Raw genomic sequence first — 26,998 nt, 5'->3', positions numbered from 1 at the left:
TTTGGATATGAAATTGGCTTGCTGAAAGAAGACAGAGGGTGGTAGTTGATGGGAAATGTTCATCCTGGAGACCAGTTACTAGTGGTGTACCACAAGGGTCGGTGTTGGGTACACTGCTGTTTGTCATTTTTATAAATGACCTGGATGAGGGCGTAGAAGGATGGGTTAGTAAATTTGCAGACGACACTAAGGTCGGTGGAGTTGTGGATAGTGAGGAAGAATGCTGTAGGTTGCAGAGAGACATAGATAAGCTGCAGAGCTGGGCTGAGAGGTGGCAAATGGAGTTAAAGGCAAACAGGTGTGAGGTGATGCACTTTGGTAGGAGTAACCGGAAGGCAAAGTACTGGGCTAATGGTAAGATTCTTGGTAGTGTAGATGAGCAGAGATATCTCGGTGTCCATGTACACAGATCCTTGAACGTTGCCACCCAGGTTGACAGGGCTGTTAAGAAGGCATACAGTATTTTAGATTTTATTAATAGAGGGATCAAGTTCTGGAACCAAGAGGTTATGGTGAAGCTGTACAAAACTCTGGTGCGGCCGCACCTGGAGTATTGTGTACCGTTCTGGTCACTGCATTATAAGAAGGATGTGGAAACTTTGGAAAGGGTGCAGAGGAGATTTACGAGGATGTTGCCTGGTATGGAGGGAAGGTCTTACGAGGAAAGGCTGAGGGACTTGAGGCTGTTTCCGTTACAGAGAAGAAGGTTGAGAGGTGACTTAATTGAAACATATAAAATAATCAGAGGGTTAGATAGGGTGGATAGGGAGAGCCTTTTTCCTAGGATAGTGACAGCGAGCACGAGGGGGCATAGCTTTAAATTGGGGGGTGAAAGATATAGGACAGATGTCAGAGGTAGTTTCTTTACTCAGAGTAGTAAGGGAATGGAATGCTTTGCCTGCAACGGTAGTAGATTTGCCAACTTTAGGTACATTTAAGTCGCCATTGGACAAGCATATGGACGTACATGGAATAGTGTAGGTTAGATGAGCTTGAGGTCGGTATGACAGGTCGGTCCAACATCCAGGGCCGAAGGGCCTGTACTGTGCTGTAATGTTCTATGTTCTAAACAGGCACGTGCGTGCACACACGCGCAATCTAGTCCAAAAGGAATGAGGACAAAGGAATTTCAATCAAACTACAAAACCAAGACTTTCTAAATTAACTGAACAAATGTCAATGTTACTGGTGCTGTTTCATAACATCACCTCTTCATACCGGCCCTTCATGAGCAATTAGCAGACTGACCTGTATATCTTTTTTGAGAAAAACTTGGATTTCGGACTCACATCTTACAACTGATCTGGGTTTACATTAGATGCGTTACTATTTCTTTTTTGCATTTAGTACTTAATAAACTCACACTTTTGTCATTTCAGCAAAGTCTGGCTGACTTGTTTCCTTTTAAGAACAACTTGGAATGAACAAAGAAATGTACAGCACAGCATAGCAGCAGGGCATTTGGCCTACTAAGCCTGCACTGAAACAAGACACCTCTCTAAACTGAAAACATTTTTCCTCGACACTCTGAATATCTACCCTCTCAAGTATCTGTCAAGATGCCTCTTAAAAGTTGCTATTGCATCTGCTTCTACCTCCTCCTCTGGCAGTGCATCCCAAGCATTTTCACCCTCTGTGTAAGAAAAACTTTCCCCGGGTATTTCCTTTAGCTTTCCTGAGTAATTGAAATTTCTACCGAGAAAAAAAAACTCCAACTATCCATGCCTCTCAATTTTTAAACCTCTATCAGGTTGCCCCCTCAGCTTCTCATGTTCAAGTGAAAACTGTTTGTCCAATGTCTCCTTGTAGCTAATACTCTCCAAACTAGGCATCATCCTGGTAAATGTTTTCTTTACCTCTCCAAGTCTCTACAGCCTTCTGGCAGTGTGCCAAGTGGAACTGAGTGCAACATTTCAAACGTGGCCTAAAGTTCCATATAGCTGCAACACAACTTGCCAATTTTTAAAATGCAATGCCCTGACCCATGAAGGCAAACATGCCATATACCTTCTTCACCACCTTATCTGCTTGTATTGTCACTTTAAGGGAACTGTGGATCTGCAGGCCTATATCCCCTCCCAATATTCATACATTTAAGGGATCTGCCATTTACAATTTACTTCCTTCCTGAATTAGACCTTACAAGATGTACCACCTTACTTTTGCTCTGATTAAATTCCATCTGCTACATCTCTGGCCAAGTCCCCAGACTATCCATATCCTTCTATATCCTCTGGAAATCCCCCTCAATATCTGCAGCTCCCCCAATCTGTGTGTTGGCCACAAACTTAGTTATCAGGCTGCCTACATCCTCATCCAAATCATGTATATTTTAAATCATCTACATTTATATTACACTGATCCCTGCAGGACTCCACTGGTCACAGATTTCCATTCTGAAAAAAAACAGTTCTGTATCCATCTAATCAGCTCACCAAAAATCCCATATGACCTGACCTTTCACATCAGCTTGCAATAAGGGACCTTGTCAAAACCCTTATTGAAGTCCATGCAGACAACATCTACTGTTCTGCCCTTCAATCATCTTTGTCACTTGCTCAAAAAACTCAATTAAGTTTCTGAAACTTAACCTCCCCACATAAAGCCATGCTGCCTGTCACTGGTACGTATGTATTTTTCGAACTGTGCATAAATCCTACCCCTGAGATGCTTCCTCAATAATTTTCCTATCAGTATTGAGAGGCTCACTGGCCTATTATATCCTGGATTATCCCTGTTGCCCTTCTCAAACAAAGAAGCAACATTGGGATTTGTTCTGTGACTGAAGAGGATACAAAGATTCCATCAAAGGCCCCAGAAATTTTGTGTTTGCTCTCCCATCCCCAGACCCACCCAAATCCCATCAGATACCGATGACTTGACTACCCTAAATGCTTTTCAGAACACCTAGCACCTCATTTTTCTTACATCCACATGCCCTAGACTATCACCAAACTCCTTTATAGGTTCACTATGCACCATGTCTTTCTCTGTTGTGAATACTGATACAAAGCATTCAGTAACAATCTCACCCACATCCTCCAGTTTCACGCATAAATTTCCTCCTTTGGACTTTAGTGGGCCTACCCTTTCGATAATGCATAAAGCGACTTGGGATTTTCCTTAATCCTGTTTGCCAAGGTTATTTCATGGCCATTTTTAACCTCAACTCCTTGATTATCTTACCTGTTTTCTTTAGCTTCCTCAAGGGCTGTGTCTGTCCTCAGTTTCATAAACTTTTCTCTTTCTAATTAAGCTCTCAATTTCTCTTGTCATCCAAGGTTCCCAAATCTTTCCATCCACATCCTTCATTTTCATAGGAACCTGCTAGTCCTATAGTGTAATCACAGACTCATAGAATCATAGAGTAACCCAGTATGGAAGCAGGCCCTTCAACTCAAACTGGTCTGTGCTGACCATGGTGCTCACTCAACTAGTCTTTAAATTATTCCACATGACAGATGAGGTTTTACCTTCCAACAGCCACAGCAAGTGTTGTTCCCCATTTCCTGCCTAAAGATTGTCGTAGTTAATCTTTCCCCAGTTTAGTACTTTCACCCAAGGACTACTCATATCCTTATCCATAAGCAAATTAAAACTTATAGCATTCAGGTCACTGTTCCCAAAGGAATCCCCCCCAACAAAGCTTCGATCACTTGTCGGCTTTCATTCCACCAATACTTGGTTTGAAACATAAGTTCATTTGGATCTGAGAGAAAGATATCCATGAAGGGAATGGATCATTTCTAAATTAACCTTGTCAGAACCAACTTAGGGGGTGCCATGACTAATTAAGGGAAGCCTCAATTAAGAGATATAGGATTTTGGGATTTTTATTTGGAACCATTACAAAATGGCAAAATTTGCCCAGAATTTGTTCAAAACAAGGTGTCAACTGGAGTTAGCTCAGTCCACGTAACATTCATTTTGTGGGGAATTCTTTGCACTACTGGAGTTATATTTGATTCAGAGAACCTGGTACACTCAGAGAAACTTCTCAAAAATTTACAATTAAGACACATTATTTCGGCATTCTAAGGAACTTTAAGAAAATTCATTCATGAGGCATGGGTGTCACTGAGCGGCACAGTGGTTAGCATTGCTGCCTCACAGCACCAGGGACCCAAATTCAATTCCAAACTTGGGCAACTGTGTGCGGAGTTTGCACATTCTCCGCCTGTCTGTGTGGTTTTCTGCTGAGTGCTCTAGTTTCCTCCCACAGTCTAATGATGTGCAGATTCGGTGGATTGGCCATGTTAAATTGCCCATAGTGTCCAAGTATGTGCAAATTAGGTGCATTAGCCATTGGAAATGCAGGGTTACAGGGATAAGGTCGGAAAGATAAGTCCAGGTGGGATGTTCTTCAGAGAGTCAGTGAGGACTTGTTAGCCCAATTGGCCTGTTTTCACACTGTAGGGGTTCTATTCTATACAACATATATTCTGCCTATCCCTAACTGCCCATGGGGAGGCTAAGTGCCAACGATATTACTGTGGGTCTAAAGACACCCTGTAGACCAGACCAGGTATGGCGATAGTATTGCTTTCAGGTATACTTTGTCCTTTCATTTTGAAGAGAGGCTTTAAAGCAAGGATGGACAATGATCTATTGAAAATTGGTAAAATCAACAGCTTGAGGGGCTTTGGTATTTTATTTTCTAAAGTCCTAACAATAGAAGCTGCCTGAACAGGTGTAGTCAAGCTCTAACAGAACCAGGATTTTGAGTTTAGTCTTTCAGTAGTAGTTGTTGTTGCTGGAGTCTCAACAGGGTTTGAAAGCTGCAGTACATCTCTTCCTGCTACCCACAGAGTTTTCTCTTGGTGTTTTGTTCCTTGGCTGTGAGAATTGCATGTGAGACAATCTATTCTTCAGAACTTGCCCTTCACCAAGGATGTGTTTATGTATTGCTACTATACTGGAACAGTTAATTAATAGTAGTTAATAATCTATTGTTTTGTTAAGTTTTACAATGGAATTAGGTTATTCCAACTTGTTTCTCTTTTGTTGTACTTTAAACTATAGTGGATGAATAAACTGTTTTGTTTTAAATCTGATAATTTGACGAAACTTGCCTTTAAAATAAGTAGTTACTGTCTCGGTTATCTTCTTAATGTATTTTGAGGGGATCTGGTCTGGCCCATAACACAGCTAAGGATGGCAGTTTTATTCCCTAAAAAGGACATAATGAACCAGATGGGCTTTTCCTGACAATTGGCAATGGTTTCATTGACATCATTACAGGTAGTTCTCCTATAATACGATAGTTGCATTCTTGCGTGACCTTGTGCTATAGAAAATTGCCATCCAAAATCATGATAGGGAAATTGCTAGAGCAAATTGCTATGCCTGTAGAGCAGAAAGCTTGCATTATCCAAACAACATTCACTATTGATTAATCGCGTCACAGGCAATACATGTTAAATGAAACATGCCTTATAGCAGAACTACCTACACACTCCTAACTCCAGACATTTATTGTATTCAAGTTTCACCATCTGCCATGGCAGGTTTGGACCCAGGTACCAGAACATTACCAGGGTCTCTGGACTCATAGTCTAATGATAATACCACTAGGCCATCATCTACCCATGCACTTTATATCAAATTATCACTGCAGCTGAGCAACGATATATTAACTATACTACTCAATTTACAGCATAGAAGCTGTCATTTGGGAGTCATCTTCCCCTACTTCGGGTTTCTTTTTTCAAAGCAAACAAGTTCACATTTTGTTCTATTGTACTCCATTTAGCAATTTTCGCCTACTCACTCAACTTACTATTTTGCTGACTCTATGTTCTCAATTTACTTTCCTACCCATCCTTGTGTCAACAAGTTTAGTAAACTGATATTTGGTTCCCTCATTCAAGTCACTAATATGAAGGGTAAATATTTGAAGTCCCAGCACTGATCACAAACTGGCGATTAGAAAAATGATCCATTTGTGCCTGTTTCTTTCTTGTTCCTTAACTAATCCTCTATCTATGCTGTTATGTTAAACCATTTACTATGAAATCTTATTTTGCACAATAAATGTTAGGTAGCTTTTCAAATGCATTCTGGCTCATACCTCTCTAGCAACATTGCTTGTTTTGACTTCCTGAATGACAGAACCAAACACTATGTAGTCAACATCTGCTTTTGGAACATTGGTCCTTGCAAGTAGACCCCTGTATAAATAAAGACATGTTCAGTTTCCAAAATGAAACTAACGTTCTGAAATGGAAAAAAAATGACTGTAAATACAAGAATTCCAAATTTGATCATCTACTTACTGCAAAGCTGTTCTGGCCAAGTCATGTGGCATCAAATCGGCATATCTATGAGATAAGATACTCCACATTATCAACATACAATAAGGTTTTTAAATAAGTCATATTAAACATCCATTCTGATGTGAAACAGAATTACTCACAGCACTGAACTATTCATGATTTGAAAATTCAACATGTCTGCTAGCCAAAAACAGGTTTTTCTTCAGCTCCAAAAAACTGAAAGATCTTTCTCCTTATATTAATTTTCTTCATTCCAGTAATCCTATTCTCACTGTACTCAATGGCGTTGATTGTTACGGTTACGTTTGTATATATAAATACATGGAAATAGCACTGAAAATGTCCACCTTGATTTGCTTGATTTACTGTGGTTACATGTACCTAAGAATAGTGAAACGTTTTGTTTGGCAGATCATAGCAAACAGGGTCATACAGATCACATGGTGCTTAAACACAGAGTAAGGCATACACGTTACAACTGCACAGGAGGTTCGCAAAGCAAGATCAACATTATAACTTATTATAGAGTCCATTCATCAATTGAATAACTGCAGGGGAGAAGCAGCTCTTGAACCTGTTGGTACGTGTGTGCAAACTTCAATACATTCTGCCTGATGGGAAAGGTTGCAAGAGAGCATTAATGGGGTGGGATGGACATTTGATGTGAGCAGCATTCCCGTAGTAATGTGAAGTGTAAATGAGGTGCATGGATGGAAGGATACTTTCAGTGATGGCCTGGGCTCTGCACACAACCTGGTGTAGTTTCTAACTGTCCTGGGCAGAGCAGTTGCCGTACGAGGGTGTATGGACCCTGATAGTATGTTTTCTGTGGTGCACCCATAGAAGTTGGTGAGGGCTCTGTTGGACATGGTTAATTTCTTAAGCTGCCTGAGGAAGAGGAGGCATTGTTGTGCCTTCTTGACCATCACATCTACATGGGAAGATCAGCAAAGATTGTTGGGCATAATCATTCCCAGGAACTTAATGCTCTTGATCCACTCCACTTCAGCACCGATGTCGATGGGGCACGTCCTCCTTTCTCTCTGAAGTCAATGATTTGTTTTGCCAACATTGAGAGAGGGGTTATTATCATTGCACCAAGAAACCAAGTCCTCTATCACCTTCCTATATTCTGATTCATTGTTGTTTGATATCCATCCTACCATGGTGCTGTCATCAGCAAACTTGTAGGTGATATTCATTCAAACTTTTGCTACACAGTTGTGCATGTACGGGAGAGTACAGTAGGGGACTGAGAAAGCAGCCTTGGGTGGCTCCAGTATTGAGGCTTATCATGGAGATGGTGCAGTTGTCGATCTGCACTGATTGCGGTCTATGGATCAGAAAGCTGAGGATCAGACTGCAGAAGTGAAATCTAGGTCTTGAAGTTTTGAGTTCTTTCTTGAGTGGATTATGGTGTTGAAGGTAAAGCTGTAGTCGATGACTAGGAGTCTAACGCAGGTCACCTGGCTAGCCAGATGTTCCAAGGATGAGTGTAGGGCTAGGGAACTATAATCTGCTGCAGACCTGTTTCATTGGAGGTAAATTGCAGGAGATTGCGACAGGCTAGGAGGCTAGAGTTGTTGTGGGCCATGGTCAGCCTCTCAAAGCAGTTCATGATTATGCAGTTCAGAGCCCCTGGGCGGTAGTCATTAAGACACGTTGCATGTTCTTTCCTTGGTACTAGAATGACGGTGGTCTTCTTGAAGAAGGTACGGACTTTGGCTTATAGAAAGGGGAGGTTCAAGATGTCAGCGAATACTTCTGCCAGCTAGTCCACACAGAAACTAAATGAACAGCTGGGGACTCTGTCCTGGCCTGTCGCCTTCCTTGGACTGACTCTCAGGAAGACTGATCTGATGTCTGCAGCAATGATGAATGGAACAAATGCATTCTCAGCTGTTGGAGGTGATGCTGCACCACTGGCATTCTGCTCAAACTGAGCACAGAATGCACTGACTACATCCAAGGAAGTGTGTTTTTGTTCACAAATCTTGCTGTGCTTTGTTTTGTAACCCACTATGTTGTGTAAGCCTTGCCACAGGCAGGTGTCCATATGGGTGAGCTGGGCATCTAACTCGGTCCAGTAATGCCTTTTGGCACCTCCGATGGCTTTGAGGAGGTCATATCTGCATTTTCTGTACAGGTTTGGGCTGTTCGACTTGAACGCTACATGCCTGGTCTTCAGTCGGCAGTGGATTTTCTGGTTCATCCGAGATTTCCAGCTTGAGAACACCCAGATTGGCTCATTTGGCACGCAGTTCTCCATGCACTTACTAACAAAGTCCATGGCAATGGTGGTGTATGGTGCTGAGGTCTTGAACATGGAGCAGTCCTCGGATTCCAAGCACTCCTGAAGAAGCCATTCCACTGCCTCAGATGAGCAGTGTACGAGTTTATGAGAAGGGTCCTCCTGTTTCAGCTACTGCTTGTAAGCTGGGAGGGGAACACAGCATCGTGATCTGATTTTCCCAAGTGTTGATAGGAAATGGAGTGATGGGCTTCTTTGATGGATGCGCAGCAGAGGCCCTGGACTTTTTATCTTCTCGTGAGACAGATGTGTTGGTGGTATTTTGGCAACACCCAAGGTTGGATTGGTTGAAGTTAGCAGTCAAGATGAATACTATCTTGGTGAATTTCACCTTCATAGCATTTGTAGCTGTGTAAATTTCATCCAAAACACTCTTCTTATCCACATGGGGCGGTATGTAAATTGCTGTCAGGATGGTGAAGGTGAACTCGTGTGACAGATATTTGGGTTGGCATTTCACTGTAATGTATTCGAGGTGCGGGGGCTTTCTTCCTCAACCGAGGATTTCGCAACAGTATAATTGACTAGCTCCTCAGCTGGGTCCACCTCATTTTCCCAGCTTCAGCCTTCAGCCCCTCTCTTTCCTCCCACAACAGTGACAGGGTCTCCTAGTCCTCACCTACAATCCCACCAACGTCCACATCCAGAGGATCATTAGCTGCCCTTTCCATCACCTCCAGCAGGATGCCACCATCAAACACATATTCCTCTTCCCTCCATTATCAGCCACCTGCAGGGACCATTCCCACTGGGCCACTCCTCTTCCGTTGCAGCACGTTCCCAAAGCCTCACTTCACATTCCCCTGCAGCTGCAGAAGGTCTAACACCTGCCCGTTTACTTCCTCACTTCTAACGACTGAAAACCTCAAACACATCTTCTAAGTGAAGTGGTGTTTTACCTGCACTTCACTCAATCTCGTCTACTGCATTCACTGATCACAATGTGGTCTTGTGGGAAACATTGGGGAAACAAAGGGTAGGCTGGGTGACTGCTTTGCAGACCAACTACATTCTGTTCACAAAAAAAACACCTGCTTGCCACCTCAACACACTACCATGTTCCTTGGCCAACAGCTGTCTCAGGATTGCTGCAGTGCTCCAGTGAAGCTCAGCACAAGTTAGAAGAATAGCGGCTCATTTTGTGCTTGCGAACTCTGCAGCCTTCTGGAATTAATATCGAGTTCAACAGTTTAAGGTCTTGAGCACCGTTCCCCATGCTTTCCTCTGCCCTCATAAAGTAGGCCATGTCATCACATGGGCTGCTACTGCAAATTACCCATTGTCAAACACTAATAGTCTCCATTAGCAACTTTAACCACTCTCTTTGTCTGTTTCTTTCTCTTTGGGTTCTATCTCTGCATACTGTTTACTCTCACCCCCTCCTCCCACCCTATCTTCTGTAATAAAGAACATCCTTTACTTCATTACTATCAGAGAAGAAGGGTCACTGGACCTGAAATATTGACTGATTTCTCTCCATTGATGCTGCCAGACCTGCTGAGATTTTCCAGCAGTTTCTGGTTTTGTTTCACACCTCCATCCTGGAGAAACTGGATGTTTAGGGCCCCTTTAGGGCCTGTACTGTGCTGTAATGTTCTATGTACATAAACAGCGACAGGCCAAAGATAAGACAAGTTGAGCAAATGTCAAGGTGGACTGGTCAGAAGGCAACTGTAATTGAGGTAGAGTCCTTTCATCAATTACTGTATTGAAAACATGCTTAAACCTACACAAAAGCATTAAATAAGTACTCAAATATTTTTTAAAAAGCCACACACCATCCAAAGATAGTAAGAACTGTGGATGCTGGAGTCAGAGATAACACAGTGTGGAGCTGGAGGAACATAGCAGGCCAGGCAGCAGCAGAGCAAGAAAGTTGACATTTCAGGTTGGGACCCTTCTTTATACGACATACCATCTGAAAATCTTTTAAAGTTACCGAGCACCAGACTGAAGAGCTCCCCTAGTTCTTGATTCCTCTAGTGAGCCATGAACCATACATTCTGCAGGAGCTGGCCCAGCTCCATCAAAATTGCATGGCGATCTGAATTGCCCATCCCTCCAATGGAGTTGACTAGGTTGGAAGTGTTGCACACAAGCTCACTATCAGTAACGTTGTTGAATGCTGACAAAAAAAAATGCAGCATGTAGGAATGGGGCTGTAAATCTTTGAATGGAGGTCTGCTCACCTTGTACCTCCATTCTGAAAGGTAATTTGGCCGCAAGCATAATGTGTGGAGTTAAATCACATAAGTCTTCATTACTTACGTAGTACCGGACATTAAGAATGGTGTTCGAACGCCTTCAACGAGGACAATATTTCTTATCCCTGGTTTTGCTAGAGTTTTCTTAGTGGTTGACTGCACTGTTGGACAGAATTTTAAGCCAACATAAACTTATGTTACTAAAACTTTTAAGAGTGAAATATCAAGTTAACAAGTAAATGTATGCCAGTTATGAGGAAAATTGTTCTGAAAGCACTGTACCTTGAGGCAGAGGATGAGATACTGAACTCAACAAACGTGCATCTAGTTTCAAAAGAACAACAGCATCAATAACCACACATCTTAATTGTCTCTTCGCAAACATCAGAACCTTATATTCAACTGCACGATTTAAAAAAGTCTAACAAAATAGCCTCAAGAATCTTGGCATTTATTATTTGATTAGGGCTGGGAATCTGAAATTTTCCACCAACTACCAAGAAATACCCTTGTTTTTAATAGATCAAATGCTTTTGTATCAATTTTACTTGAATAATCTCACAATACATTTTGCAGCAAAATAACCAGATTGGTTAATTTAACTATTAATTGGCCCTAAAATCCTCTTATTAACACTTTCATGTTATTTCTCAGCGTTCTGACATCGAACTAGCCCCTTCTTCCTAAGACTCCTGGTCACTCTGTCTCACCTCAACTTTCCCACAAAATTTGCTGACATGCTGCTTCCAATCCCAATTCGCTCACCTGTCTTTTTCCCTTCTCTCCATCCCACATGGTCTCAGGATAGGGGCACTGAGAGGGAGGAAGCCAGGAGGGAGAAAGGTAATCAAGGGAAGCGGCATGCGGAATGACCAACAAGTGGGCCACAGAAAAGACAAGTGTTAACACAACTTCAGGATCCAGGAAGTGAACCAATGGATTTTGTTAACTGATGTGACCCAATTAATCATGACAGGTTTGTACTACATCTGTAATTTCTTGGTATGGGGAGTTTGCCTGCATTTTGATCATACAATCGGCTGGCAGTAAACTCCATTTTGCTACAAAGATGAGCACAGCAGCGATAATTAAGTGTATAGCTCTTCATGGATTGTTGCACAACCATACAGCTTAGATGGAACACTGCCATATCGTGGTGGGAATCTTAAAATTAAGGTGCAGCTTAAGCAAGAGGCAGCGTAGGTCAGTGAGTATACAGGTGAAGGGTGGTCAGTACTTGTCAAGTTTGAGGACAACAATTTAGATACCCTCAAGCTTTTGGATGGTAGATTACAGGAGACCACCCAAATATGCATTGTCAGAGTCAAAATTACAGTAAAGAAACCATGAATGAGGCTTTCAGCAGATGAGCAGGGATAAGAGCAAACTCAGGCATGGTTACATAAGTGCTACTAGTTGGCCCTTCGTGTGGATGTGGCTATGTGGTTGGTGCTTATTTTTAGGTAAAATGAAACAGCAAGATTATGAACAGTTTCATTTGGTCTCACTTTTACCAAGAAAAGAACACAATTCAGAGAGAGGAAATGGAATTTGGAGTGGGGAATGAAGACGATGGCTTCAGTTTTTATAGAATCCCACAGGCCATTCGACCCAACAAGTCCACACTGACCCTTGGAGCATCCCACCCAGACCCATCTCCTGTAACCCAACTCATCTGCACATCCCTGGACACTATGGGCAATTCAGCATGGCCAATCCACCTAGCCTGCACGTTTTTGACTGTGGGAGGAAACTTGAGCACCAGGAAGAAACCCATGCAGACACTGGAACAATGTGTAAACTCCACACAGTCACCTGAGGCTGGAACCAAACCTGGGTCCCTGGCACTGTCAGACAGCAGTGCTAACCACTGAGCCACCATGCCACCGCTTTTCACAATTTATTCAGAGGAAATTTCTAAATATAAGTATTTAAATCTCATTGTAGTAAACATTGTTGCAGTTGTAAATCACTGAAAAAAACAGGTAACCTTTATATTACACACTTAACATCCTCAGAACTTAGGATTCTGATCATTTTTGATTTTTCAGACTAATAAACATTAATATCAAAAGAAGCATTAATAAGATTGCCACATCTTTGCAATGGTTTTCCTCAACTGATAATAACTGACATAACAAGTCACAAAATTACATAAAAACTCTATCGCGAGACGCGAAATAGTTGATACAGAATACACATTACATAATGTAATATATCTCCTTTTTTTCCCCACATAGCACAACAGTTTGACTTTACGGAAGCAGTGGTAGTGGGGGGTGGGGGAACCTATTCTCACATTTTAATCATGTCTGCAAAAAGGGGATCACTTGACCCTCTCTATGCTCTCCACCAGCAAAGCATCTAAAGCCTCCCTTTCAGCATAGCGATTGGGAACTCTTGAGTGAGTTAAGGTGAGCCTACATTCTCTTGCTCAGTGGTTTCATATATTAATGCTCCAGGCGGTGCCATCGTTGACTAAATCAGATAGTGCAACAATAAGGATTCCTGAACGAAGTATAATACAAGGCCTCAACCCAGCTCCTGGCAAGTAAAACAAAACAGAATTCGAGTAGATAGATGCTTGAGGATCCAATTGGACAAGATGGGCTCAAGGGCCTCTTTCTGTGCTGTAATACTCTTATTTATTAAGATAGAAATAGGCTCATTTGTAAAGTGTTTATATAAAATGGGAGAATCTTGCAGTGATCCTGATCCAAAATGGTTTATTCACTTTTGAATATATTTTTCCCCAAAATGTCAATTTTTGGAATTACTTTTAGGCTTTTTAATCAAGCCTCCGCATTTTGGATGGAAAATTAGATTATCGTTCACATTTTCCTTTCATACCTAAAATAGGAGCACAGACAAGCATGGCACTACCCCTACTATTCTCCCCGTTCTAAACTCCTTAGCATGGAATTTTAGCAAGAGATGTAGTCATCTGGTTAACAAAATCAGTGATGGTAGGATCTTGGTGCCCAAGAAAAGATATCAGCAGAAACTGGCAGTTAAATCTCATTAAGAACTGTTGTTTTGGAAATGAATATATTGCAAAATAGTATTGTTCACATACTTACTTAACTTTGCTGCGCACGCCACACTGATTGGGATATTTCTGAACGTACGACCCAACATGGAAGCCATGATTAAAAGGTTAATTTCTAATGAAAGAAAGCAAGTATGATCAGGGCAAAGTACTCAATAATCTAAAGAAGTCTATTTTTCCCCACCAGGAACAATTTGAGCAAAATGCCCAAGTCAATTCCTGGATACATGACATAGGATCGGATCAAGTTATTGTAAATATTGGAATTTGGACTGAAGACTAAAGAAATAATGGAAACCACAGTAAGGCAGTCAGTATCCATGGTGAGACAGCAAGCTAATTTTCAAGTCTCGATGACTGTTCATCAGAACTGTTAGATTCGAAACACAGGTTTGCTCTCTCGCCACAGATGTTACCTGATCCGGTGACTTCCAGCACTACTTCTTTTCAGCCTGGGCACATAACATGACATTAAAGGAGACAAGGATTGCCATTCCTACATTGCTTGGTAAACATTTCAATGTCGCAGCTTTAAAATCCCGAGACATTTCATCTTCACAGGAATGCCAATACAGACTACCCCCACCCAGTGTTGTGCAAATTGGGGATTCCCAGTTGGAACATCAATTAACCTCACACTTTTGAGATTGACCACATGTTTTTAATCATGCTGCAACCATGATGCATTATCAACACATAACCAAACTGTTAGGAAGAGTTACATGATGAATATGCATTACATAAAACACATTATTAACACATTATAAAGTTAGTTAACCACCTAAATAATTAAAAATGTATTGGGAAAGTAAACCAGCACTTGACATTTTTTAAAATATGTGGCAAAATTGTCTAAGATTATCAAGCACCTTAGCAGTTGCAAAGTCAGTTTTGTAACGGTCACCTCATGAGTGAAAACATTTAACATTGGTCATGCAATATCCTATTACATAAAAGAAGCTACGGAGCACAACATTTACATTAAATGAAAACAAAGTGGAAAACAACTCGAAATTTCCAGTCGCTGGAAAAATTGACAGCCTGACACATAACGATCAGACTTTAAAGTACTCAGTTACTCTTGTTACATTGGAATAGCCTGTACAATGACATTCAGGCAGAAGGTTTACCATTTGCAAAGAACGTTAAAATAGAAAACATGACAAAAAAAATCAACCGATGACTGACAAATATAACTAAATAAGAAACGGTCGGAGCCCATGCAAAGGGTCAAAGCTGCGTAGGCTCGTAATTCGGATATTCTTCGGTGAGATCAATAATGTAACGCATTAGGACGTACTTACCACTGCCCTACTGATCAAAAAGGGGTGGGGGGGAAGTTACTACATATAATCGATTTTCAAAGTCCTGGGCGAAAAATTTGAGCGCAATACAATTGATTAACAGAGCTGTAGTTCTGTTATAAGACTCCCAATGAAACTATCAGTGTAGATACCGCTGCTCATAGGCACCTTTCAGGCCCAGTTCAACAGTCGCAGCGGCAAGGCCAGTAATCTGACGCAACAAGGAAAGTTTAACAGACTGAAATGTGCAGCGTCGCTTCACGGCCCGGCCCTGCACGTCGGGGATGGAAAACCTTTCCCTCCCTCACCGAACTCAGCCGGCCCCGCTCTCGGTCTACATACAGCTTCTGCATCAACAACTCATCGCACTGTTTTAGAGAAGGGATTTCCACAACCAACTCCCGCACTCTGGGCCTCCCCTCTCTCGCGCCCGCCCCCGCCCCCCGACTGCACTCTGGGCCTTAGCCTTCTCCCTGTCCCTCTCCCCCACCCACGCCCTCCGGGCCCTCTGTCTCCCCTGCCCGGACTCTGTCGCCCTCCCTCCCACTCTCTCTCTCTCACCCCGGATTCTGGGCCCCATCTCTCTCTTTCTCTCCATACTCCAGATGAGGAAGCTGAAGCCCAGTAGAACCTAAAAATGTTGATGGCAACATTTCACCCACATCTGAATAAACACTACCTGTAACCGTAAAGCCGATCAATGCACGAAATCAGTTTCTGGAGTTGTAGGCGATAGAACGAGTTGGGTTTTGTCGCCGGCGGCAGGTTGTTTTGCTCAGGGAGAGGGGCGGTTCACCCAATAGCGGAAGTGGGGAAATGGAGGAGATGGGCGGGTCTGAGGACGGGGCCTGACGAAGATAGGCAGGTCCGGGGGCGGGAGCGAGTTAGAGACGGGCGGGGATAACACAGTCTGGGGCTGGATTAACACAACAGGCCCAGCAATGTCAGAGTAGGAAAGCTTGGCGTTTTGGGTCGGGAACCTTCTTCAAAGAGTGGCTGTTTACCCAATGGGCGGGTCTCAGGACGGCGGCGGAGTGATAGGCGGGTCCGGGGGCGTGGTTTGGCGGGGCTCTCTGACCCGAGCTGGAGCTGGAAATAGAAATGGCGGCGACTCGGGCGTACGGCAAAATGAAGCTGTTCTCGTTGTTTAGAAAGTTTTGTTATTCAGGTACTTCGTTGTGAAATATTTCTTCATGTGAATTTAAAAGTTTCAGTGGTGGTAGCTAAGTAACTTTATTCTGTCCTGACAAATATTCGGCCTAATCAGAGTGAGTTCGTGACCAAAGTTGGTAATTTCTAGAAATAGGCCGTTCATTGCTGGTGGTGTCTACTTTGTGTCATTTAATTCATTTAATGTCGTCTGGGTAGTGAACAGTAGGATTGCACTGTTTGCTATGAGCCTGGATTAGAAATGCGCTTCCACGCACATACCATTTAATAATCTATATGGCTAAATTACATCCGTACGGTAAACCCTCAAATTTTTTTAAAAAAGCGCTCGGTATTTTCAATCAGAAGGAACCTGATTGTTATCAGTTTTAAAAACAAATATTTCTCGCGTACTAAAAACAAGCTGCTGGAAAGACTTAATGGATACGGCAACATCTGTCGAGATAGATCAGTTAAAATTTCGATCCTCAGGCCTTTGGAATTTATTAATGATACCTGTCTCCAAGGAATGAGTCTTGTTTTGGTTTAATCTCTGGTGTTCGATTTGGTGAAGGTGTGCTTGGTGCTAAGCAGACAGATGGCTCGAAGTAGGGGATGAATATTTGCTTAGGAACCCTGTCTTTGCTGAACTAATTTACACACTAGATGAAATGTACACGTTTTAGTGTCACCTGATTACTAGTTTAATTGTTAGGTTGCTTTAGTCAATACCAACATTCGAGTCAGAAAGTTCTGGATTCAAACACTGCTCCTCAAATGAGGCACAACATGAATAAATAACCTCTTCTGAGGAAGTGTCACCAGACCCGAAACGTTAACTGTTTTCTTTTCTGCAGATGCTGCCAAACGTGCTGAGCTTTTCCAGCAACATATTTAGTCAAGAACAAAAAACAAATTTTTGATATGCATTCTCTATAAATTAGATATGAAATGAAAGACTGGCCTGGTTCATTTGTATATTATACCCATGTTTGGAAAGAGTAACAGCCATCCCCTCTACGTCCCCACCATCCAAGCTATTTTTCCATCCCCACCCTTCTCTGCCTTCCGGAGAGATCACTCTCTCCACGACTCCCTTGTCCGCTCCACACTCCCCTCCCACCCCACCACACCCGGCACCTTCCCCTGCAACCGCAGGAAGTGCTAGATTTGCCCCCATACCCCCTCCCTCACCCCTATCCCAGGCCCCAAGATGACCTTCCATATCAAGCTGATGTTCACCTGCACATCTGTCAATGTGGTATATTGTATCCATTGTACCCAGTGTGGCTACCTCTAGATTGGGGAAACCAAGCGGAGGCTTGGGGACCGCTTTGCAGAAAACCTCTGCTCGGTTTGCAACAAACAACTGCACTTCCCAGTTGCAAACCATTTTAACTCCCCCTCCCATTCTTCAGATGACATGTCCATCATGGGCCTCCTGCAGTGTCACAATGATGCCACCCGAAGGTTGCAGGAACAGCAACTCATATTCTGCTTGCTAACCCTGCAGCCGTATGGTACCAATGTGGACTTCACAAGCTTCAAAATCTCCCCTTCCCCCACTGCATCCCAAAACCAGCCCAGTTCTTTCCCTCCCCCCACTGCAATCCAAAACCAGGCCAGCCTGTCTCCACTTCCTTGACCTGTTCTTCCTCTCACCCATCTCTTCCTCCCACCTCAAGCCGCACCTCCATTTCCTTCCTACCTACCACCTCATCCCACTTCCTTGACCTGTCCGTCTTGCCTGCACTGACCTATCCCCTCTCTACCGATCTTCTTTTCTATCCATCTTCGGTCTGCCTCCCCATCTCTCCCTATTTATTCCAGTTCCCTCTCCCCATCCCCCTCTCTGGTGAAGGGTCGAGGCCCAAAACGTCAGCTTTTGTGCTCCTGAGATGCTGCTTGGCCTGCTGTGTTCATCTGGCTCCATACTTTGTTATCTTGAATTCTCCAACATCTGCAGTTCCCATTATCACATCCCCTCTACACTTGGCTGACCCTGGATTTCAGGATGATTTCTTCTGTGGCCCTGAGTTTCTGTTTTGTCTTAGTGGACTGTACAGGCCAAACTCAACCTGAAGATCTTTGAGCATATAGGACAGGATGCTCCATGAAGTATTGGCATTGGAAATGCAGGAATTCTTCCACTGTTTCCCCTCTTCAGTACAGCTGTTCTGCCATGATGCAGCTTGATGGACAAGTTTTTGCCATTTTGAATGATTAGTGGCAAGCTCCTCTCATTCATTAATTGGAGTGTTGCCAAATTTGAGGAAAAATTTGAGTAAATTGTGGCATTCCTTTTGTCCTGGCTGCAACACTATCCAACTAAGAACTGAGAAAGCAGGACCTGCTGATGAAGTCACTTTTCAGTCATCCAAACATGCTGTCTGCTCCAATTTTTCAATGAGTTTTAGCAGACTGTTTCAAGTAGGACACTGATATTTGTTGATTGATTTCTCAAGTGAATACAGCATATAGTGGAGGCATTCCTGATAGAATTTCTCTTTTGATATTATGTATTGCTCATGTAGGTGGAAATTACTGAAAATGCTCAAGATTTGAGATTAAAAACCAAGCACTGGGGGAACTCTAGGTCTAGTAGCATCTTTGGAGAGAGAAGTTACCATTTCTAGTCCAATTTAACTCTTTCTGCTCAGTTTCTCCAGCGTTTTACTTTGGTCGCTTATGTGTTGTTGATGCATGATCTAGGATGCACTGAAGTACGCAAGTATTGTGACAACCGCACTGTGCATTGAACCTCTGACTTGGGGAGATCTTTGTTGCCAACAGCTGTCTGCCATAGTTTGTAGAAGGCTGAACTGGTGCAGCTGATCCAGTGTTGGGTCTCTACATCAGTCTCCCCTTTGATGAGGGATGATCGCAAAGGAAGTAGGCTGTTTGGCCCTTTGAACATACCTCGCCATTCTAGAGTGTGGCTGAGCATCTCTTTTAATGCTGTTTTCTAGCATAATCCTGTATGTCATTATTCTCCAGAAACCTATAGATTTCTGTCTTGAACCTGCTCAGTGATTGAACAAAATATTGAGATTCTTTCATTTTTAGAAAGTGCAATGTTTGATTGACTAAGCCTGAGTCCTTAGGATAAAAAGGCAGATGTTGGCCATCTGAATGAAAAACAGAAGTACGAGAGAAACGAGCCATCTGACAGCACCTATTGAGAGAGAAACAGATTCAAGTTTGACTGAGTCTCTGCTATACAGAATTGACAAGATGAGTGGTTTGCGAGTCTGGTGCAGAGTGAGCAGCAACACTATATTCAGCTGTATATTGTTGGTCCTGTATGTCTGTGCTGCGCAGTTTAATTTTGGCACAGTGGCAAAAGAGGTAAGTTTTCGTCTCCAGTGGCATTTGCTCACACCAGAGGACATTTGATCTTAGAACTTACTCACTGCAGTCTGGTAGATGGCACATCGTGCAAAAGCAGCCACATAGCCTTCTTGGCATTTTGGATTTTGATGGCATTTGTTTCAGAACCTAACTCAAGTCAGTTGAAGTCAACGTTATGCAGCAGATGCAGAAATGTGAAGAAGTTACTCAGACATCAATCTTTGGAGAACAATCCACACCGTTTACTGAATCAAATGCTCTGATCAACGTCAGAGATATTTCCCTCCCCACCCATGTCTGCCTTTCGTAGAGACCACTCACTTGGTGATCCCCTTGTGCACTCCACACTTCTCATCAACCGCACCACACCTGGCATCTTTTCCTGGAACCATAGGAGGTGCTGCACCCGCCCCTAAACCTCCCAACTTGCCTCCATCCAATGCCCAAGACATATTTTCCAAATCGGACCTGAGTTCACCTGTACGTCCTCCAACCTGGTCTACTGTACCATTGCTCCCTGTGTGGCCTCCTCTACATCATTGAGACCAAGCACAGATTCTGGGACCAATTCATGGAGCATCTGCGCTCTGTATGCTATAATCAGTAACACCTTCCGGTTGCCAACCATTTTAACTTCCCTTCCCACATGCAAACTGGAAGAGCAACACCTCATATTCTGCTTCGGGAGCTTGCAGCCCCATGGCCTGAACATAGAATTCACCAGTTTCAAAATTTCCCCACTCCTCTGGCCGCATCCCATATTCACCCTCCCTCTCATCCCTGCATCCTTGACATGACACAACCTGTCCATCTTCTTTTCCACTTGTCAGCCCCACCCTCCTCACTGACCATCCCCACTACCCACATCCATCTGTCAACATCCTGACTATCTTACCCCAGCCCCACCCCTCCTCTCTCTCTTTTTCCCGGCTCCCTTCCCCCTCCTCAGTGCTGATGATGGGTCCTGAACCAAAACATCAACTTTCCTGCTCCTCTGGAGCAGAGTGACTTACTGTGTTTCCTCCCTCCACACTGTATTGACTCTGATGTTTATGCTGCACTTATCCCCTCTCATTCTATTTACCATGTCTCAGTCAAGCAATATATTTTACTATTATAAGATAACAAGGTGTGGAGCTGGATGAACACAGCAGGCCAAGCCACATCTTGGGAGCACAAAAGCTGATGTTTTGGGCCTAGACCCTTCATCAAAATGTCATTTTGCAGCAGTACAGGTCATTGGTGAGTCCACTTTTAGAATATCGTGTACATTTTTTCTCTGATGAAGGGCCGAGGCCCGAAACATCAGCTTTTGTGCTCCTGAGATGCTGCTTGGCCTGCTGTGTTCATCCAGCCCCACACTTTGCTATCTTGGATTCTCCAGCATCTGCAGTTTCCATTATCTCTGAATATATTTTACTATTCCTTTTTTCTTTTATATGCTTATGTCATTTGCAGTATCCAAGTTATTGGCCTCATCGATGCTCTGTGATAGTGAGTTCCAAATTCGAACTAAGCCCTGAATAAAGAAATACCTCCTTGTCTCTGTAGAAATCATCACACCTGAAGATGTGCCATGACTCCCCATGAAAATTAATTCCACTGCCCTTATGAATTTGCACGTAATAAATTGCTAGTGGCTAGAATCAAGTTCTTTTTAATATTGTAATGTTTAATTATATTTCTATTAAAAATCAACGTCATCTTGGCTGATTGCATGTCAAAATATTAACCTTTGTATTGTGCTGCAAATGATAGCCCATGAGCCAATCACGTGTGCTGCGTATTACTGGGATGACAGAGGAATGAGAACGGAGTCCAATGCAGAAGTGAGAAATAAATGAAGAAATAAAAGGAGTGAAAATTGGAGGGAAAAACTATTTCAACAGTTCACAAATTAAGGGGTTGACTGCTATTTTTCCTAATATATCAAAATCACAAATGCATTGTGCCAGCTTATGGTTGGTTGCCTAAATTCTCATCAGATCTTGAAAAGATGAGTCTGTCAGCAAATAGAATAATTCCATAAAAATCCAAGACCTTTTTCTCACTTTTGCAGAGCATACGGTAAGGAAGTTAAATTGTACTAGCCATATTTGAACCAAGAACACAGGATTGAGCAATAAACAAATAAACTGCAGGCAAACAAAGGAATTGAAAGCAACTAATATGAAAAAGAAATTAGAAATCGTAAGGAAAAGTAAGGTAACACTTAAGTAGTGATAATGGGAGCTGCAGATGCTGGAGAATCCAAGATAATAAAATGTGAGGCTGGATGAACACAGCAGGCCCAGCAGCATCTCAGGAAGCACGAAAGCTGACGTTTCGGGCCTAGACCCTTCACGTTCTTACAGACTGACTTGTGACTCTGGTCATTGGAAAGGATAGACTCCAAGATCTGCCTTCTGCCAAGTTGATACTGGACCTCCTGCATGACCCTTGGCGTTGTCTGCTAGCTTTATAGCAGCCTTCCCAGTAGACAAACATGTTGTCCATATCAACCAACGTTTTTCTCGATTCTGCTGCACCTGATCTCTCCTGTGAGTCCTCTGATTCAGAACTTGTGTGATGTTGTCCTCTGTTGGACTGGAATTCTCACTAACCTTGCCTCGTTGTCCATATCTGCTATTTTATCACATGGAGATCCTGCCTCATAAATTACACACATCTCAGTATCTGATCCTCCATACCTTTCTCGTTGGTAAAAACTGACAAGAAATATTCATTTAGGATCTCACCCATCTCTTGTGGCTCTGTACAATAAGCTTGTTGATCTTTCAGAGAACCCATTGCCTTCCTAGTTACTCTTTTGCCCTTCATGTATTTGTAGCATCTCTTTGGATTCTCCTTTATCTTATCTGCCAATGCCACCTCCTGCACCCTTTTAACCCTTCTCGTTTCTCTCTAAAGTATCCAACACCCTCTAAACTCCTGAAGGAATTCACTTGATCCCAGATACCTGTACATGTCATATGCCTCCTTTTTTAAGACCAGGGCTTCAATAACTCGAGTCATCCGGATGTCTCTGATGGGTCTAGACCTGAAACGTCAGCTTTTGTGCTCCTGAGATGCTGCTGGGCCTGTGTGTTCATCCAGCCTCACGTTTTATTATTAAACACTTAAGTCGTCATGGGTTATAGGATTTTAGTGAATAAATTAAATTGACTGCCAGTGTATTGGCAACAAATGTACCTTGTGGATGAGATTGTTTTGTTGGGATCCTGATGGTCTGTTTGAATAGTTCGTTTCTGTATCAACAGATGTCTTCTGTAAATAAATCCACTGAATATTCACCGAGCTATTTCATAGAATCCATACAGTGTGGAAGCAGGCCATTTGGCCCATTGAGCCCACGTCGACCCAGCAAAGAGCATCACACCCAGAACCACCCCCTACCATACTTCGGCACTATGGGCAATTTAGCATAGCCAATCCACCTAACCTGCACTTCTTTGGACAGTGGGAGCAAACCCACACAGACATAGGGAAAATGTGTGGAGTTTGCACAATTGCCCGAGACTGGAATCAAACCCCAGTCCCTGGTGTTTTGACGCAGCAGTGCTTACCACTGAGCCACAGTGCTGCCAATACTTTGCAAAGTGCCCTGTTTGACTATTTGACATCCTAAACTGAATCCATTTCAGTGTTGAAAAATCTTTATCTAACATTTTACAATGATGTCAGTTATTGTAAATATTATCAAAAATTTAAAAGCTGCTTTAGGTACAAAAGAACTTAATTTCATTGCTTCAAATCCCAAGAGGCTGCATCTCAGATTAACTTTTAAATAGCTCTCAGTTTGGGATGTGTATTTGTTATATATCTAGTATGTATTCTATAACTTTGACAAGTTTAATATTTCCAAATATAAGAGATGTTCAATTAATGTGATATTTCCTCTTGAATCTCTCAGCCAGGAAATGATGCAGGGAGAGTTTGATGATGGTTGAGGAAAATAAAGGCTAATCTGAAAATATTAATTGGTTATAATGAATCAACATGGACAATAGCTGTTAATTAATCCTACTAGATAACTGTATCTTGGCTCTACATTTTGTTTCCATCTTCTTTGCGAGCAGGGTTTCATTGTACAATTTAGAGTCAAAATGAAGTAATTTTGACTTTGCATCAGCACTACACTTGTGACTTCGTGTAATTTCTGTCACCAAAGACTCTTTCCACTTGGACTTGGAATGAATTTGAAATCTGACTTGTTAGCAGTAATGCTCTGGTAGTTGTATGAATGCAGCCATAAATGCAACTTTTTAGTTTGCTTTTTACTTTCTGCTGTTCTTGTTCAGTTCATCCTCCTGCCCTGAAAATATTTTAGTCATAAATAATATCCAACAATAAATGTTAATCAAGTTAAGCAACACCAGTGTTGTGGCAGTGTCAACTAACAAAATGGCAAATGATCTAATCCGTAAACAAATGTTCATGTGGAAGTAGGGCAAAGGTTGTCCAACTTCTTTTTTACAGCAGTGCACGTGAAACATGGAAAGAATCTGTGCCAAAGTTCAAATGTTCAAATATTATGTAGGATCTGGCAGACACGTATGAGTCAGGGGATAGATGAGTTTAATATTCCTTGCTGCCTGTACTTCCCATTATACAAAGAACCAAGAAACCTACAGCACAGAAACAGGCCCTTCGGCCCTCCTAACCTAAGCCGATCAAGATCCTCTGTCTAACCTGTCATCTATTTTCTAACGGTCTGTGTCCATTGGCTCCCTGCCCATCCATGTACCTGTCCAGATATATCTTAAAAGATGCTAACGTGTCTGCGTCTACTACCTCCGTTGGCAACGCGTTCCAGGCACCCACCACCCTCTGTGTAAAGAACTTTCCACGCACATCTCCCTTAAACTTTCCTCCTCTCACTTTGAACTCATGACCCCTAGTAATTGAGTCCCCTACTCTGGGGGGAAAAAGCTTTTTGCTGTCCACCCTGTCTATACCCCTCATGATTTTGTAGACCTCAATCAGGTCCCCCCTCAATCTCTGCCTTTCTAATGAAAATAATCCTAATCTACTCAACCTCTCTTCATAGCTGGCACCCTCCATACCAGGTAACATCGTGGTGAACCTCCTCTGCACCCTCTCCAAAGCATCCACATCCTTTTGGTAATGTGGCGACCAGAACTGCACACAGTACTCCAAATGTGCCAAAGTCCTAAACAACTGAAAAATGACCTGCCAACTCTTGTACTCAATACCCTGCCCAATGAAAGAAAGCATGCCATATGCCTTTTTGACCACCCTTTTGACCTGCGTTGTCACCTTCAGGGAACAGTGGACCTGAACACCCAGATCTCTCTGTTCATCAATTTTCCCCAAGACTTTTCCATTTACTGTACAGTTCGCCCTTGAATTTGATCTTCCAAAATGTATCATCTTGCATTTGCCCGGATTGAACTCCATTAAGGCTCTTTGGTATATTTGGATCATTAGAGTTTTTGGGGGAAAAAATTACAACTTTAAATTCTATAAATGAACATAATAAATATTGTCTGTTTGGGAGAAAAATATCCTATAAGAGATGATATTTTTGTGGTTAAAAACACATTCAACTTCTTACATAAAACTTTTTCCTACAGACACAAATACCCACATAGAATATTGCAATTTGCTTCCTATTAACTTGCTATGATTAAATAAGAATGGCAAGATTATCAGAATAACAGATATTTGTATTGTTGTTTTTGTTTCCTGTATCCTCAGTTAGTATTCTTGCTCAATGCACACGGCCTTAACCTTTTTATCTTGCTTAATGTTGGCCCAAGATACTGTTCTTGCACAACTGATGTGATTGATGTGATTTGCTTCGCTCACTGAACACTTGATGGTTATTTAGTAACATCATTAAATGGGAGAAAGGTTGTTGAGGAGAAAATATTAAATATGAAGATCCTACTTTTGTTTTAAATATGACATTGTGCCTCAAATTTTCAGAAGTAACTTTTGTTTCAATACTAAGCTTTCTTTTGAAAACCGGGAAGATTATAAGAGCATAGGGATTACATTTAGAAATAAAACACTGCAGAAGCTGGAACACTGAACTAAAAGCATGTTGGAAATTTGCAACAGGTCAGGTATCATCTATGGACGTCAAAACAATTAACGTTTCATTCACACATTATGGAAAAAGATAAAGAGCAATCCAGAGTTAAAATAATTGCCATTTTCAGTGGCATGAGAACAGGTTGATCTAGGTAAAGTGGGCTTGAAAATTAGAAAGGGAGAGAGAGTTTCCGTATAGTTGAAGTGCATGACTGTAAATAAAGGTGAAACATCCTGGATAACGAAGGAGGGAGAGAGTATAAAAATAAGATTTAGGGAACTGTTAACAAAGTGAGCATGTCCTATTGAAAGTGAGGCTGGGGGACTAACAATGGAAAAGAAGGAAATCGCAAATGACTTAAACATATCTTGCATCAGTCTTCATTGTGCAGTTTACAAATAACATTCTGGAAGGTGTGCAGGAACTGGTAGGTACAGTTTTGAAATATCAGGGAGTTGAGGATTATGGATGAGCTGGTATGAAAGAGGAGTTGAGGCCCAAGTCTGATCAGTCATGATCTTGTTGAACGGTGGGGAGGCCTGAAGAACCCAAATGACCTCGTCCTGTTTGTCGTGTTTTTATCTGCTCAGCAAAATCTCAACTGAAAAAGTAGTACTGAATAAATTGTTGGAACTGCAGGCTGGCAAGTGCCTGGTTCCTGATGAACGTTTTCCTAGTGTCTTAAAAAAAGATGGCCGGTGGGATAGTTGATTCATTGGTTTTAACTTGGTGAATCTCAGTTGATCTGGTGCTGACCCCGTGAGATTGGAAAATAGCAAATGTAGCTCCTTTATTCAAAAAGGTTGAAGCAAGCGGAGATTGGGTAGTTAGCTTTACATGGGTTGTAGACTATTTTCTAAATAGGGAAAAACATCGGAAATCTGATGTTCAAAAGGATGTGGAAGCCCCAGTTCAGAATTCTGTTAAGGTTGACATGCTGGTTCATTTGATAGGTGGGAAGGCAAATGCAGAGTTAGCATTGATTTCAAGACGGCGACAATATAAGAGCAAGGATGTATTGCTGAGGCTGTATAATTGTGAGCCTCCAGCGAAGGAAGAATATGCTGGTCTAGGAGGGTGTCCAGAGAAGGATCACAAGAACAATCCCAGGAATGAGGAGCATGTCACAGAGGTGATTGAGGATGTTGGGTCTGCACTTGGAGTTTAGAAGGACGAGGGGTAATCTCATTGTAACTTACAGATAACTGAGAGGCTTGGATTGAGTTACGTAAAGAAGGTATTTCTACGAGTATGAGAGACTAGGACCTGACGGCACAGCTTCAGTGAAGGGACG

The 26,998-nt window shown here is 42.3% G+C and overlaps 2 protein-coding genes across 5 annotated transcripts in view; one reads left to right on the top strand and one right to left on the bottom strand.

Annotated features, from left to right (window-relative positions):
- hadhb (hydroxyacyl-CoA dehydrogenase trifunctional multienzyme complex subunit beta) overlaps positions 1-16,034 on the bottom strand; it is a 61,058-nt gene extending 45,024 nt beyond the window's left edge. The window contains exons 1-6 of one of the 3 annotated variants that reach the window (XM_048531818.2): positions 15,823-16,034; positions 13,871-13,954; positions 11,073-11,114; positions 10,855-10,951; positions 6,276-6,320; positions 6,071-6,170 (exon numbers count right to left, since the gene is read on the bottom strand). In XM_048531818.2, coding sequence (XP_048387775.2) covers positions 6,071-6,170; positions 6,276-6,320; positions 10,855-10,951; positions 11,073-11,114; positions 13,871-13,937 — 351 coding nt within the window. In that variant the 5' untranslated portion in view covers positions 13,938-13,954; positions 15,823-16,034. Of the gene's footprint in view, positions 1-6,070; positions 6,171-6,275; positions 6,321-10,854; positions 10,952-11,072; positions 11,115-13,870; positions 13,955-15,143; positions 15,376-15,451; positions 15,541-15,822 lie in introns of those variants that run through there. The other 2 variants (XM_048531819.2, XM_048531820.2) reach the window with 2 other exon arrangements.
- Positions 16,035-16,176: 142 nt separating this feature from the next.
- The window catches only part of LOC125452665 (trifunctional enzyme subunit alpha, mitochondrial-like), a 117,877-nt gene continuing 107,055 nt past the window's right edge, over positions 16,177-26,998 (top strand). For both annotated transcript variants that reach the window (XM_059645684.1, XM_048531328.2), the window contains exon 1: positions 16,177-16,311. In XM_059645684.1, coding sequence (XP_059501667.1) covers positions 16,245-16,311 — 67 coding nt within the window. In that variant the 5' untranslated portion in view covers positions 16,177-16,244. The remainder of the gene's footprint in view (positions 16,312-26,998) is intronic.

This window comes from Stegostoma tigrinum, chromosome 4 (genome assembly GCF_030684315.1).
Source record: "Stegostoma tigrinum isolate sSteTig4 chromosome 4, sSteTig4.hap1, whole genome shotgun sequence".
NCBI lineage: Eukaryota > Metazoa > Chordata > Chondrichthyes > Orectolobiformes > Stegostomatidae > Stegostoma > Stegostoma tigrinum.
Note: the sequence above shows the minus strand (reverse complement) of the source record. Positions and strands in the feature narration are given on the sequence as shown.